Source organism: Silene latifolia, chromosome Y (assembly GCF_048544455.1).
Source record: "Silene latifolia isolate original U9 population chromosome Y, ASM4854445v1, whole genome shotgun sequence".
NCBI lineage: Eukaryota > Viridiplantae > Streptophyta > Magnoliopsida > Caryophyllales > Caryophyllaceae > Silene > Silene latifolia.
The window spans coordinates 276,103,309-276,114,784 of NC_133538.1; the positions used below are offsets into that span (position 1 = coordinate 276,103,309).

An 11,476-nucleotide genomic window follows, 5' to 3' on the forward strand; every position below is an offset into this window, starting at 1 on the left:
TCATTATTATTATCATTATCATTATTATTATTATTATTATTATTATTATTATTATTTTATCATTATCCTTATTATTATTATCCTTATTATTATTATTATTATTATTATTATTATTATTATCATTTTTATTATTATTATTACTATTACTATTATTATTATTATTATTATTATTATTATTATTATTATTATTATCATTTTTATTATTATTATTACTATTATTATTATTATTATTATTATTATTATTATTATTATTATTATTATTATTATTATTATTATTATTATTATTATTATTATTATTATTATTATTATTATTATTATTATTATTATTATTATTATTATTGCAAGAAATTTATAGTCCTTTTATTCATCCATAAAGGGTAAAAAAAAGGACAAAGATTTCAATACAAGCATATCCACTTAGGCTATGAGATCAAAGCCTATAGAGTTGACTGGCCATATGGGCATAATGTATTGTAGAAATCATCCCTAAAATACGAGTACTAACTGTCGACTTGATTACATAGACTAGTTGATCAACCTCTGCTTCTTTCCCAGTGAAAAGTCTAGCATTCCGTTCTGCCCAGATATAGTAGCAAGCAGCTGCAAGGCTACTTTTGAACCAACCATTCTTCCAATGTCTGCGTTTACTCCTATGCATACTCCAGAGTAGTTCAGTTTTGCAGTCACACCCTCTGCCATCAATATCTAGCCACTGAAGGAGTGCAGTCCAGACAGCATGTGAGAAGGGGCAGCTGAAGAATAAGTGACTATGAGTCTCCATTGCTTGCTTACATAAGATGCACCTGTTAGGAATGATCATCCCTCGACCTATAAGATTATCAACTGTAGCCAACTGTTGCTGAATAGCCAAGGAGGTGACTAAACTATGATTGGGGAGGATAAACTGATGCTTTAAGGCTCGAGCCCATGGAAGAAAAACTTGAGTAGCCCTGAACCAGTTATAAGCCATGTCAATTTTGAACTTCCCATGGACAATCCAAGAGGAAAGAAGTTGATGAGCAGCAATATGAGAGCCAGTCCTTTGAAGTATTTCATTCTTGACAGTGATGATGCTTTTTAGGCTCTCAGAGTGCCTATCCTTGCTCATTAAATCCCAGAAAACCATAGTAGGGAAGTGGTAAGCTTGAGTCCAGGCAAACCAGAGACCAGTTTTTTTATGTATAAGAATCCAAAGCCATTTAGCTACCAGGGCTTTATTCCAAGAAAGAAGCTCCCTGATATCAAAACCACCCTCATCCCAACTAGTGCATATGCTCCTCCAACTTTTAAAGACCATTCTCCTGCTGCCATCCTCAGAATTCCAGAAAAAATCTTTACAAAGCTTGTTTATGATTTTAATGATACTTTTAGGTAAAATGACACAAGCTCCCCAAAAATTTGTAATTCCAAATATGACAGAGTTTAAAAGTTGGACCTTGCCTGCATAAGAAAAGGACTTTGTAGTCCAGTGATGTAGTGTAGTCTGAATTTTACTGAGTAGAGTACCATAAGTCTCAACAGTGTTCCTTGCAACATTTAGAGGCAAACCCAGGTATCTAAATGGGAACTGACCCTCAGAAAAACCATTGACAAGAAGAATCTGGTTTTTAACAACAGTAGGAACCCCTCCAAAGTACACATCAGTTTTCTCAGTATTAGCATGAAGTCCAGACCATTTAGAGAAATCCTGTAATGTTTTCAACACAGCAGTAACAGAAGGCACATCACCCCTGGTAAAAATCATAAGGTCATCTGCAAATATAAGGTGTGTGAGGCCAAGTTTAGAACATTTAGGGTGATAAGATACATTAGGATGAGTGCAGATCTTCCTAAGATATCGAGACAGAATCTCCATGCTGAGGACAAAGAGATAGGGAGAGAGAGGATCTCCCTGCCTAAGGCCGCTTTTCCCTTGAAAGAAACCATGAACAGCTCCATTGAGCTTAATAGAGAACCATGAGTTTGAGATACATCCCATGATCCAGTCAATAAACTGTTGAGGGAACTTAAAAGCTGCCAACATATCTTTCACAAAAGCCCACTGAAGAGAGTCAAAAGCTTTCCTGGGATCAACCTTTATAAGACATCTGGGGGTTAGGAGCTTCCTACCATAACCTTTAACAAGAGCCTGAGACAACATTATATTTTCATGTATATTCCTTCCCATGATGAAGGCAGCTTGCTCAGTTCCAATGAGGTGAGGTAGGACATTCTGAATCCTATTTGAGAGGATTTTACTAATAGTCTTGTAAAAAGTTGAGCAGCAGGATATGGGCCTAAAATCTTTTACAGAACTACTGACCTGTTTCTTAGGAATGAGTGTAATAAGGGTAGCATTAGCCTGCTTACTTAATCTACCATTCCTAAAGTAAGTTTGGATAGTCTTACAAAAATCAGGCCCCACCAAATCCCAGAAGGCTTTGAAAAAAGCAGAGGAGAACCCATCAGGTCCAGGGCTTTTATCAGAGCTAATACTAAAGAGATCAGTCTTAAGTTCAGAGTTCTCAATAGGTTTGGTCAGTCCCAGGATGTCCTCATCAGTTACACATTGTCCCTGCTGGAGAAAAGAAGTATCCAGGGGAGAGGTGCTTACAGAAGTGCCAAGGAGACTTTTATAATATTCAACAAATCCAGCAGCAACATCATCCAGGCCACATCTATCCAGGCCATCTTTATCTTTGATTTGCCCAATGATCTGTTGTTGTTTCCTATCATGAATCCTTGCATAAAAATACTTAGAAGAGGAGTCACTAAAAGAAATATGCTCAATTTTAGCCTTTTGCTTTAACATAATTCCTTCAGTCTTTTTTAACTGCACATACTTAGCAAGCAGTGCCCTTTCCTGATCCAAAAGAGCAGTAGAGTGGAGATCAGCTTGAAGTTGCTGTTGACATTGGTGAAGCTGGTTCTTGCAAGTAGAGATCTGGGAGCATTAAAGTGAGCTTAGTCTTTACATTTTTCAGTTTGGCAAAAAGCTTGAATTGGAGAGAACCATTGACAGGTTCCATCCAGGCACTCTGGACAGTGGTGTGATAATCAGGGTGCTCAATCCAGCAGTTTAGGAAACTAAAACGTGCGTGGACTTTTTGATCCTCAAATACAGTAACCAGAGTTGGAGAGTGATCAGAAATACCAGGAGCAAGGAATTTTGCTGAGGTAGCAGGGAAAGTGGTGAGCCAGGAAGAGTTTGCCAAAGCTCTATCTAGTTTAGACCAGACTTGTCCCTCATCCTCCTGCTTATTATTCCAGGTAAGCTCACTACCAGTACCATAAACATCATCTACCTCACACTGTAAAAGGCAAGAGTTAAAATCAAGAATGTCAGCAAGGTGAGCAGGAGTCTTACTAACATGTTCTTCAGCAGTTCTGACTACATTAAAATCACCAAGGAGAAGCCATTCTTTGACAGTATTTCTGATATTAATGAGATGAGACCAAAGAATATCACGTTCTCGGGCATTGTTACTAGCATAGATCATAGTCACATGAAACCGATGACCAGTAGCATGGTGCAAAGCTTCACAGTGAATGAATTGAGAGTTATAGAGCAGAGGGGTGACAGTCACACTAGAAGGTTTCCAAATGAGCCAGATTCGGCCATTGGAGTGCTCCTTATAGTTATTAACCAATTTGTAGTCTTTAAAAATAGTCCTAATAATTTTTAGAGCATTCTTTTCTTTGACTCTAGTTTCAAGAAGTCCAAAAACATCAATTCTATGGGATTTCAGGAAATCCAGGGCTTCCTGCTGCTTGAGAGGGTCATTTCCCCCTCTGATATTCCATGAGGCAATCTTCATTTACCTCTATCATGAGGGACCCCATCCCCCAGATCAGTTCTAACTATTGTCCCATCAGGACTATGAAACATAGTTGAATCAGTTAGAGGGTCTCTCTTCAAGGCTATTTGAGACCCTTCCAACCTATCCTTCTTGCTGCATTCTTGATGCATTACAGTGGGAGAAGAGAAGAGTTGTACCCTGGTTAGGCTAGGGGAGGTATCAACAGCAGGATCCCCTTGCCCAAGAGTGACAGCCCCCACTTAACCCACTGAGGTACCACCTAGCAGGCAAGGCTTAGAGTGTGCTATCAGATCTCTCTTCAAGGCTATTTGAGCATCTGATAACATGATAGCACTACTGGCAAGATGAGAAGCAGTAGTGTTCAGATCAGAATGTAAACTGGTGTGAATAGGATCAGCTTCAGCAAGCAAAGCTCTCTTCAAGGCTATTTGAGTCAGAGCTTGCTGATCTAGCTGACTATTATCAAGGGAAGTTCCAACTTCCAGAGAAGGAGTAATCACAGTACCCTCCTTATCAGCTGAAAAATCCCCCTGGTTACAGTCATTTGATGTAGCAAGCACAATTTCTGTCACTATCTGTTGAGTGACTACCAAGCTACTTTCTGAAGAAAACCCTGCCACATCTTTTTCCAAGTTTTGAGTATCAGCTAGCAGGGCTTCCCTGCTAATAGCTTTTGGAGAGACAGTAGTCTGAGTTACCCCATTTGTGCCACTCTCAGTCTGGGCCAGCAATCCAGAGTCAGTGCCCAGAGAAGCAAAGGAGTTCTGAAGTGGAATAGACACAGAAATATCAGGCTCAGCTCTCTTCAAGGCTATTTGAGCTTGAGTCTGCTGGTCATTCCTAGGACCCCCAGAAGAAGTTCTAGTAGTACTCTCCTTTGCAGCTGTTTTAGGAACAGGCTTGTAAACCACCTTGGGAGCAGGTTTGACTGGAGGTTTACTCTTCTTGCAAGAGCTAATCTGGTGCCCCATTTTCCCACAACCAGAGCAGAACCAAGGCAACCATTCATAGTCAATTCTTTGAGTACGAGGTCCAAAAGGAGTATTAAGGGTAACCTGCTCAGGGAGGGTCTTAGATATATCAGTCTCCACCATGACCCTAGCAAAGGAGAGTCTCTCCTTACAGGTGGTAGTTAAGTCAGCAAACATAGGTCTCCCAATAGTACTAGCTAGCTTACTGAGGACAGCACTGGACCAAAGAAAAGGGTCAAGATCAGAGAACTTTACCCAGATGGGAATAGTGGACACCGTTTCCATGGAAGTGGAAAAAGAAGGAGACCACTGTTTCAGGATAAGGGAATGTCCACCCAATTTCCATGGCCCTCCTTTAAGGATATTATTCATTTCTTCCTCAGATGCACATCTAAAACTGAACCAACCTCTCTTAAAGTATTGAACAACTGGATTTGCAATACCTCCCCAGTTTTTAAGGACAAAATCCACAACATGCTTAAGGGTAGGTTTCAAACCAATCACATTACCCATAAGAGTATATTTCCAAAGATTAAGTTCCTCCTGGAAATCCCCCAAGTCAATATCAATTTCAGCAGTATGCTTGCTACTTTCATGAAAGAAAAGACTCATTCCCAGTTGGTTTTTAGATTTGGCAACATCTGCCCATTTCTTGGGTTTCTGCACATTAACACACCCAGAATGATAGGCATGGTCATCCAAGAAACAGGATCCAGGGTCCAGGGAATTAAGAGGCTTATCACAGATAGAAACAGCATTCATGTCCATGGACATAGCATCCCTAGAAGGATTCTCAACCATGGTATCAGTAGAAACAGCAGAAACAACAGGGGTAACATCAATATGAGCAGTTACAGGGGTAATAGCAATTTCAGCAGAAACCACAGTCTTAGCAACAGATTCAGTAGAAATCGCACACGTTTTAGAAACAACAATGCTACTTGAATGAGCTGGACTAGTAGTTTGAACAGGAAATGAAGGCGCTAAAGTACAATTAGACTCAGAAACAAAGGTCAATAGAACACCATTGTTATGACCCAAAGATCCATTCGAAGATACTCGTATGGATTTAGGTTGAGAACAAGTACGTGTTGACCTTCGAGTAGAAGAATTAATGGCATCAACAATTAAGTCGTTCAATAGCAAAGAATTACGACACGGAGAATCTGGGTTTTTAGTAAGAGAATCAGGAATACACACCAAATCAGTATCATTAGAAGCGCCAGAAGCTGAGGAATCGAAAGATGTCCTTGCTTTAGGTGGTCGTCCCCTACCCCAAGCCATAGAGCTTCAAGAGAGCAGTAATGGCGGTGGAATTTCAGAGAAAACGGTTTTAGAGAGAGAAACTTCTTCTCTCTAAACGGTATTATTATTATTATTATTATTATTATTATTATTATTATTATTATTATTATTATTATTATTATTATTATTATTATTATTATTATTATTATTATTATTATTATTATTATTATTATTATTATTATTATTATTATTATTATTATTATTATTATTATTATTATTATTATTATTATTATTATTATTATTATTATTATTATTATTATTATTATTATTATTATTATTATTATTATTATTATTATTATTATTATTATTATTATTATTATTATTATTATTATTATTATTATTATTATTATTATTATTATTATTATTATTATTATAGAAGGTTGCACGCATCTTTCATTAAATGAAAAACAAAAGTTTACATGAAATTGGTGGGGAGCCGAGAAACAAGCTGGGCTCCCACACCCTTAGCAACAACAAAGCTAAGTCTAGTAAAAATGTAAGCGGCCACCCGAGCCCCGGCATCCTGAGATACCGAGAATTTCTGGATCCGCTTGAGCAAGACAACAGCATCCGAACCCAACTCCCCAAGCGATGAGAAAGAGAATGGAAGGAAACCATAACCCGCTGCCGCGCACCAATCCCCATACTTAGCACACTTCCGGTGAGCAGCATCAGCAACAACCCGGCCAGGCACAAAATTCGTCATCCCAGTCTGAGTCAAAGGAGAAGACCCGGTCAAGTCAACGCACACATCACGCCCCCTGTCCCAAATATAAAGCAGCAAATCCGCAGGACGAAGAGAACCCCCATGCCCGTCAACCAAACCAACATCAACCTCCTTTCCCGCAGAAATATTATTAATATTATTATCATTATCATTGTTATTTTTTTTTTTTTTTTTTTTTTTTTTGCAGAAAGCTTGGATCATTATATTAAATAAGAATGAAAATACAGACCCGTGTCCTTTCTACAAGGTTAGCCAGGAAAGCCACCTAACATAACAAACAAGAAGAAGAAAAGCTAAGCTAAACATCAGAAGCCATAAGCACTTGCGTTTCCTCTAACTCGGAGAAAAACCAAGTACTTAATGCGCCAAATTAAAGTAGAAGGCTCAGAGGAAACATCTTGGAAAATCCTCTTGTTACGTTCCCTCCAAATGTGGTAGATGGTACAGACGAGAGCACATCTTCGTAAGCTTTTTCCGCAACCATTACCTTTGTTATATTTTTTAAACCATGAGAAAATGCGCCGCCACCGTGTAACAACAGTAATTCGCAGCCACACAGCAACAACACGCCAAACATTTGCAGAGAAAGGGCAGTCGAAGAAGAGATGATCTGAAGACTCTGAGTTTTGCTTACATAAGACGCACCTGTTAATCAAGACTAATCCTCTACGGCAGAGATTATCGATCGTGGGAAGCTTGTTTTGTACAGCTAAAATCCCAATCACAGCATGTTTTGGATAGATCAACGTATCACCCAAAGTCTTGTGCTGCGAAAAAACAGAACCCTTATGCCTGAACAGATCATACGCAATGCCCTTGAAATCAGGTTGAGCTAACAGATTTTGTGCAGCGGAAGAGCTCCCAGTGACTTGAATAAGCGAGTCCCTGCAATCAATTAAACTGCTCCAAGCCCAAGAATAAGCCGAGGTCAGCTGGAAATGCCAAATATCCACACCCTTAAGAACATAAGCTTTTATCCATTTGACCCATATGGTAGGAGAATCAATGACAAGTTTTCTAATCCATATCAACAGTTGCGATTTATTCCAGCTCAATATCTCTTTTATACCCACACCACCCTCTTTCCTAGGGAGACAAAAACTATCCCAACTCTTAAACACAAACCTTCGTTGTCCAGCATCAATCCCCCATAAGAAATCCTTGCACATTTTCTGAATTTTCTTAACAACTCCTTTTGGCAAAAGGACACTAGATCCCCAAAAATTTGGAAGACCAAAGATGACGGAGTTAATAAGAGTAATTTTCCCAGCATAGGACAAGAGACTATTAGCCCAATGAGATAACTTGCCTCTAATTCTATCCAAAAGAGGAGCAAACATCTTCTGTGTCAATCTCGAACTAAAAGAGGAATGCCAGGTAGCGGATCGGGCAAATCTCCTTCAACATATCCAGTAGAAGATAACACCAAACGCTTAACCTCAGGAGACACCCCACCAAAATACAAGTTGGACTTCATAGGATTTATCTTTAGCCCAGAATAATCAGCAAATAAAGAAAGGCACTTATCCACAGCTTGGACAGAGGGGAGATCTCCTCTAGTGAACACGAGAAGGTCATCCGCAAAAATTAAGTGATTTAAGTTTATCTTGACGCATTTAGGATGATAAGAAAACCCCGAGTGAGTAGGGAGTTCTCTAAGAAGTCGGGACAAAACCTCCATACATAAAGCAAAGAGGTAAGGGGACAAAGGGTCACCCTGCCTCAATCCTCGTTTCCCAGGGAAAAAACCCTCGGTAGAGCCATTAATATTTAAAGAGAAATATGAGGATGTAACACAGGCAAGGACCCATTTGGAGAACTGGGAAGGGAACCCATATAAATCCAGACATTGAGCAAGAAAGGACCAATTAACCGAATCAAACGCTTTTTTTATATCCACTTTAAGAATGCACCGAGGAGAGATACGACCCCTATTATATTTGAAAGCTAGCTCGTGAGCAAGCATGGAATTATCAAATAAATCCCGACCTTCAATGAAGGCAGCCTGCTCCACACCAACAATATCACCCAAAACCTTCTTCATTCTATTAGCAAGAATTTTGCTAACAGTCTTATAGAATACGGTACAACAAGATATAGGCCTGAATTCTGTAACGGACTTGGGAGCATCACACTTAGGAATCAAAGTAATGAGTGTAGAGTTGGCAGCCTTGGGCATTTTACCTTTTCTGAAAAATTCTCTACGGTAGCTATGAAATCAGGTCCTGTAATCACCCAGGAATCTTTAAAGAATCCTGAGGTATAGCCGTCAATCCCCGGACTCTTATTTCTATCAATTGAAAATAGGGCATCCTCAATCTCCCTCTGAGTCACCAAAGCTTCCAAGAATGAAGCATTCTAAATAGTACCATGAGTGAACAAAGAAGAAGGGAGACTAAGAACATCCTCTATAGAACCCAATAAGTACTGATAATAGTGTAGGAAAGCTTGAGAGACTTGAGCATGCCCTTGACAGAGAGAACCATCAACATCCTGTATAGAGCCTATAGTATTCCTGCATTTTTTTGCAGCAATTTGAGCATAAAAATATTTCGTATTATCATCACTTTGCTGCAAATGGTGAATCTTGGCACGTTGGGCAAGCACTCGCATTTCAGCTTTCTTAAGAGTAACATATTGCAAAAGAGCAGTTTTCTCTTGAGCAATCAACAGATGATTGAGAGGAGAAAGCTGAAGCAGATTTTGACAATTGGTAAGAGCTTGTTTGGCGTGACCGACACGAGTTCGCAGACAGCAAGAAATTCACTAGAATGTATAGTTTTTAATCCACCCCGGATACACCTCAATTTAGAGAAGAGGGAGTAAATTCCTCCTCCACTACCCGCAGAATGCCACCCTTCACTGACCACATGATGAAAGACAGGGGAGAGTGCCCCATGATTAAGATATCTAAAAGGACGATCTTTGAACAACGAGAGGATTCAATAGTCATGAGAATTGGAGCATGGTCGAAATCCTCGAAGGAAGAATAGAGACGAGAGAAGAGGGAATTTGTAAGAACCAGGATTGATTTACCAATAGCCTATCAAGCTTAGCCCATTTAGGAGAAGCAGCATGATTGTTGTGCCAAGTATAAATCCCCCCAGTATAAGGATGATCAACTAAAGAGCAAAACGATAAGCAATCTCTGAAGTCTTGCATATCTCTATCATGAACCATACAACCCACTCGTTCATCAACGTAAAGAGATACATTAAAATCTCCAAGGCAAATCCAAGGGAGAGTTTGAGTAGCGAGAGCGTTTGTAAAGAATCCCATAACCCCATCCTCTCTTGTGCTCTATTAAAAGCGTACACAAAAGTAATTGCAATTTTTACGAGTAGCGAGATGAAGAAGAGTGCAATGGATAAACTGAGCTCCTCTAGCCAAAACTTGAACATGAGCAACTGCAGGATTCCATATAACCCATATCCGACCACCAGAATGATTAGAATAATTAGACTCCATAGCATAAGAAGAAAATTTCCTCTTATGAATAACTCTAGCAACATCCACTTTAATATGAGTTTCTATTAATGCTCCACAATCCACACGATTCCTTTTCAGGAATTCTAAAACTTCCTGTTGTTTTAGAGGATCATTCATCCCCCTCACATTCCAGGAAGAAATGATCATTGAGGTGAAAGAGGGGGAGGAATTCCTCCAGGTTCAAGGTCCACTACAGAACCACAATCAAGCTCAACATGAACCGTGTCATTATCAACTTCAAGCTGAATAGTGACAGGTTTTTCAAGCACAGAAAACTGATTTTCCAGCCTAGGAATTACAGGCTCAACAGGTATTCCAGTCGACCTCTTCTTAGAGTTTGTAACAGTAAATCCATCCTTGTCCACGCTCTTAGCAGCATCTTGGTTGTCGAGAGACGGCACAGCCGAATCAGACTTGGCATTCGCGATGATGGCCGCTTAGGTTGATAAACTTGCCTGACCTTATTTTTGTTACATCTATCCATTGTATGACCAATCTTGTGACAAGTGTGACAATAATAGGGTAGCCATTCATACACTATCTTCTGTAAGACAGTGCCTCTATAAGGAGTTTGGAGAGTCATACCCTTAGGCAGCTCTTTGGATAAATCCACTTCAACAAGTATCCTGGCAAATGCTATCTTACTCTTATTGGTGGTGGGTTCATCACCACATATGGGTCTGCCAACAAAACTCGCCACCTTGCTCAATGCAGGTTGTGACCAAAAACAAGGGTCCAAATTGGGAAAAAGAACCCAGACAGGGACAGTGGACACAGCATCTAATTCTTCAGCAATAGTTGGTGTCCAGGTCTTAAAAACCAGAGGAAATCCATTAACATTCCAGGATTCTGATTGAATACTCATCATATCCTCAACGATCAAAAATCGAAAATAAAACCAACCTTTGGAGAAATGCAAAATTTGGGGTAGTAACATGGTTCCAATGTTTAGACACCGGGGAATTCACTCAACAATGGTAGTTTGTTTCCCCAAACCGTTCCAACAAGAGTTGTACTCCAATAATCGACCTCGAAAGCAAGGTCCTCCACTTCCAAGACAACTTCCTTATCAACACCCTTAACAAATGACAAAGACATACCCTTACCCGACAATTTAAGTACCGAGCATCTTTGTTTTTGTGGGGAGGAATAGGAGCGACCGATTGAGAAATCAAATTAGGGTT

General features: G+C 39.5%; 3 protein-coding genes across 3 annotated transcripts; all 3 read right to left on the reverse strand.

Annotated features, from left to right (window-relative positions):
* Window positions 1–2,870: 2,870 nt before the first annotated feature.
* Window positions 2,871–3,797, reverse strand: LOC141630734 (uncharacterized). Its single transcript, XM_074443499.1, has one exon. The coding sequence runs from the start codon at window positions 3,795–3,797 to the stop codon at window positions 2,871–2,873; it is 927 nt and encodes a 308-aa protein (XP_074299600.1).
* A 3,311-nt stretch (window positions 3,798–7,108) lies between these two features.
* Window positions 7,109–8,143, reverse strand: LOC141630735 (uncharacterized). The gene has a single exon (XM_074443500.1). The coding sequence runs from the start codon at window positions 8,141–8,143 to the stop codon at window positions 7,109–7,111; it is 1,035 nt and encodes a 344-aa protein (XP_074299601.1).
* A 1,018-nt stretch (window positions 8,144–9,161) lies between these two features.
* On the reverse strand, window positions 9,162–10,439 carry LOC141630737 (uncharacterized). Its single transcript, XM_074443501.1, has 3 exons — window positions 10,197–10,439; window positions 9,840–10,103; window positions 9,162–9,494 (listed from the first exon to the last, which is right to left on the reverse strand). Exons 1-3 carry the CDS (start codon window positions 10,437–10,439, stop codon window positions 9,162–9,164), a joined length of 840 nt encoding a protein of 279 aa, XP_074299602.1.
* Window positions 10,440–11,476: the final 1,037 nt, after the last annotated feature.

Excerpts from the sequence above, each read along its gene's own strand:
- LOC141630737 (XM_074443501.1), bottom strand. The coding sequence starts at position 10,439 with ATGATCATTTCTTCCTGGAATGTGAGGGGGATGAATGATCCTCTAAAA. Across the intron at positions 10,104-10,196 it reads CTGCAGTTGCTCATGTTCAA|AGCACAAGAGAGGATGGGGT; the intron begins GTTTTGGCTAGA and ends CGCTTTTAATAG. Across the intron at positions 9,495-9,839 it reads CTAAGCTTGATAGGCTATTG|CTTTCTCCTCTCAATCATCT; the intron begins GTAAATCAATCC and ends AATCTGCTTCAG.
- LOC141630734 (XM_074443499.1), bottom strand. The coding sequence starts at position 3,797 with ATGAAGATTGCCTCATGGAATATCAGAGGGGGAAATGACCCTCTCAAG.
- LOC141630735 (XM_074443500.1), bottom strand. The coding sequence starts at position 8,143 with ATGTTTGCTCCTCTTTTGGATAGAATTAGAGGCAAGTTATCTCATTGG.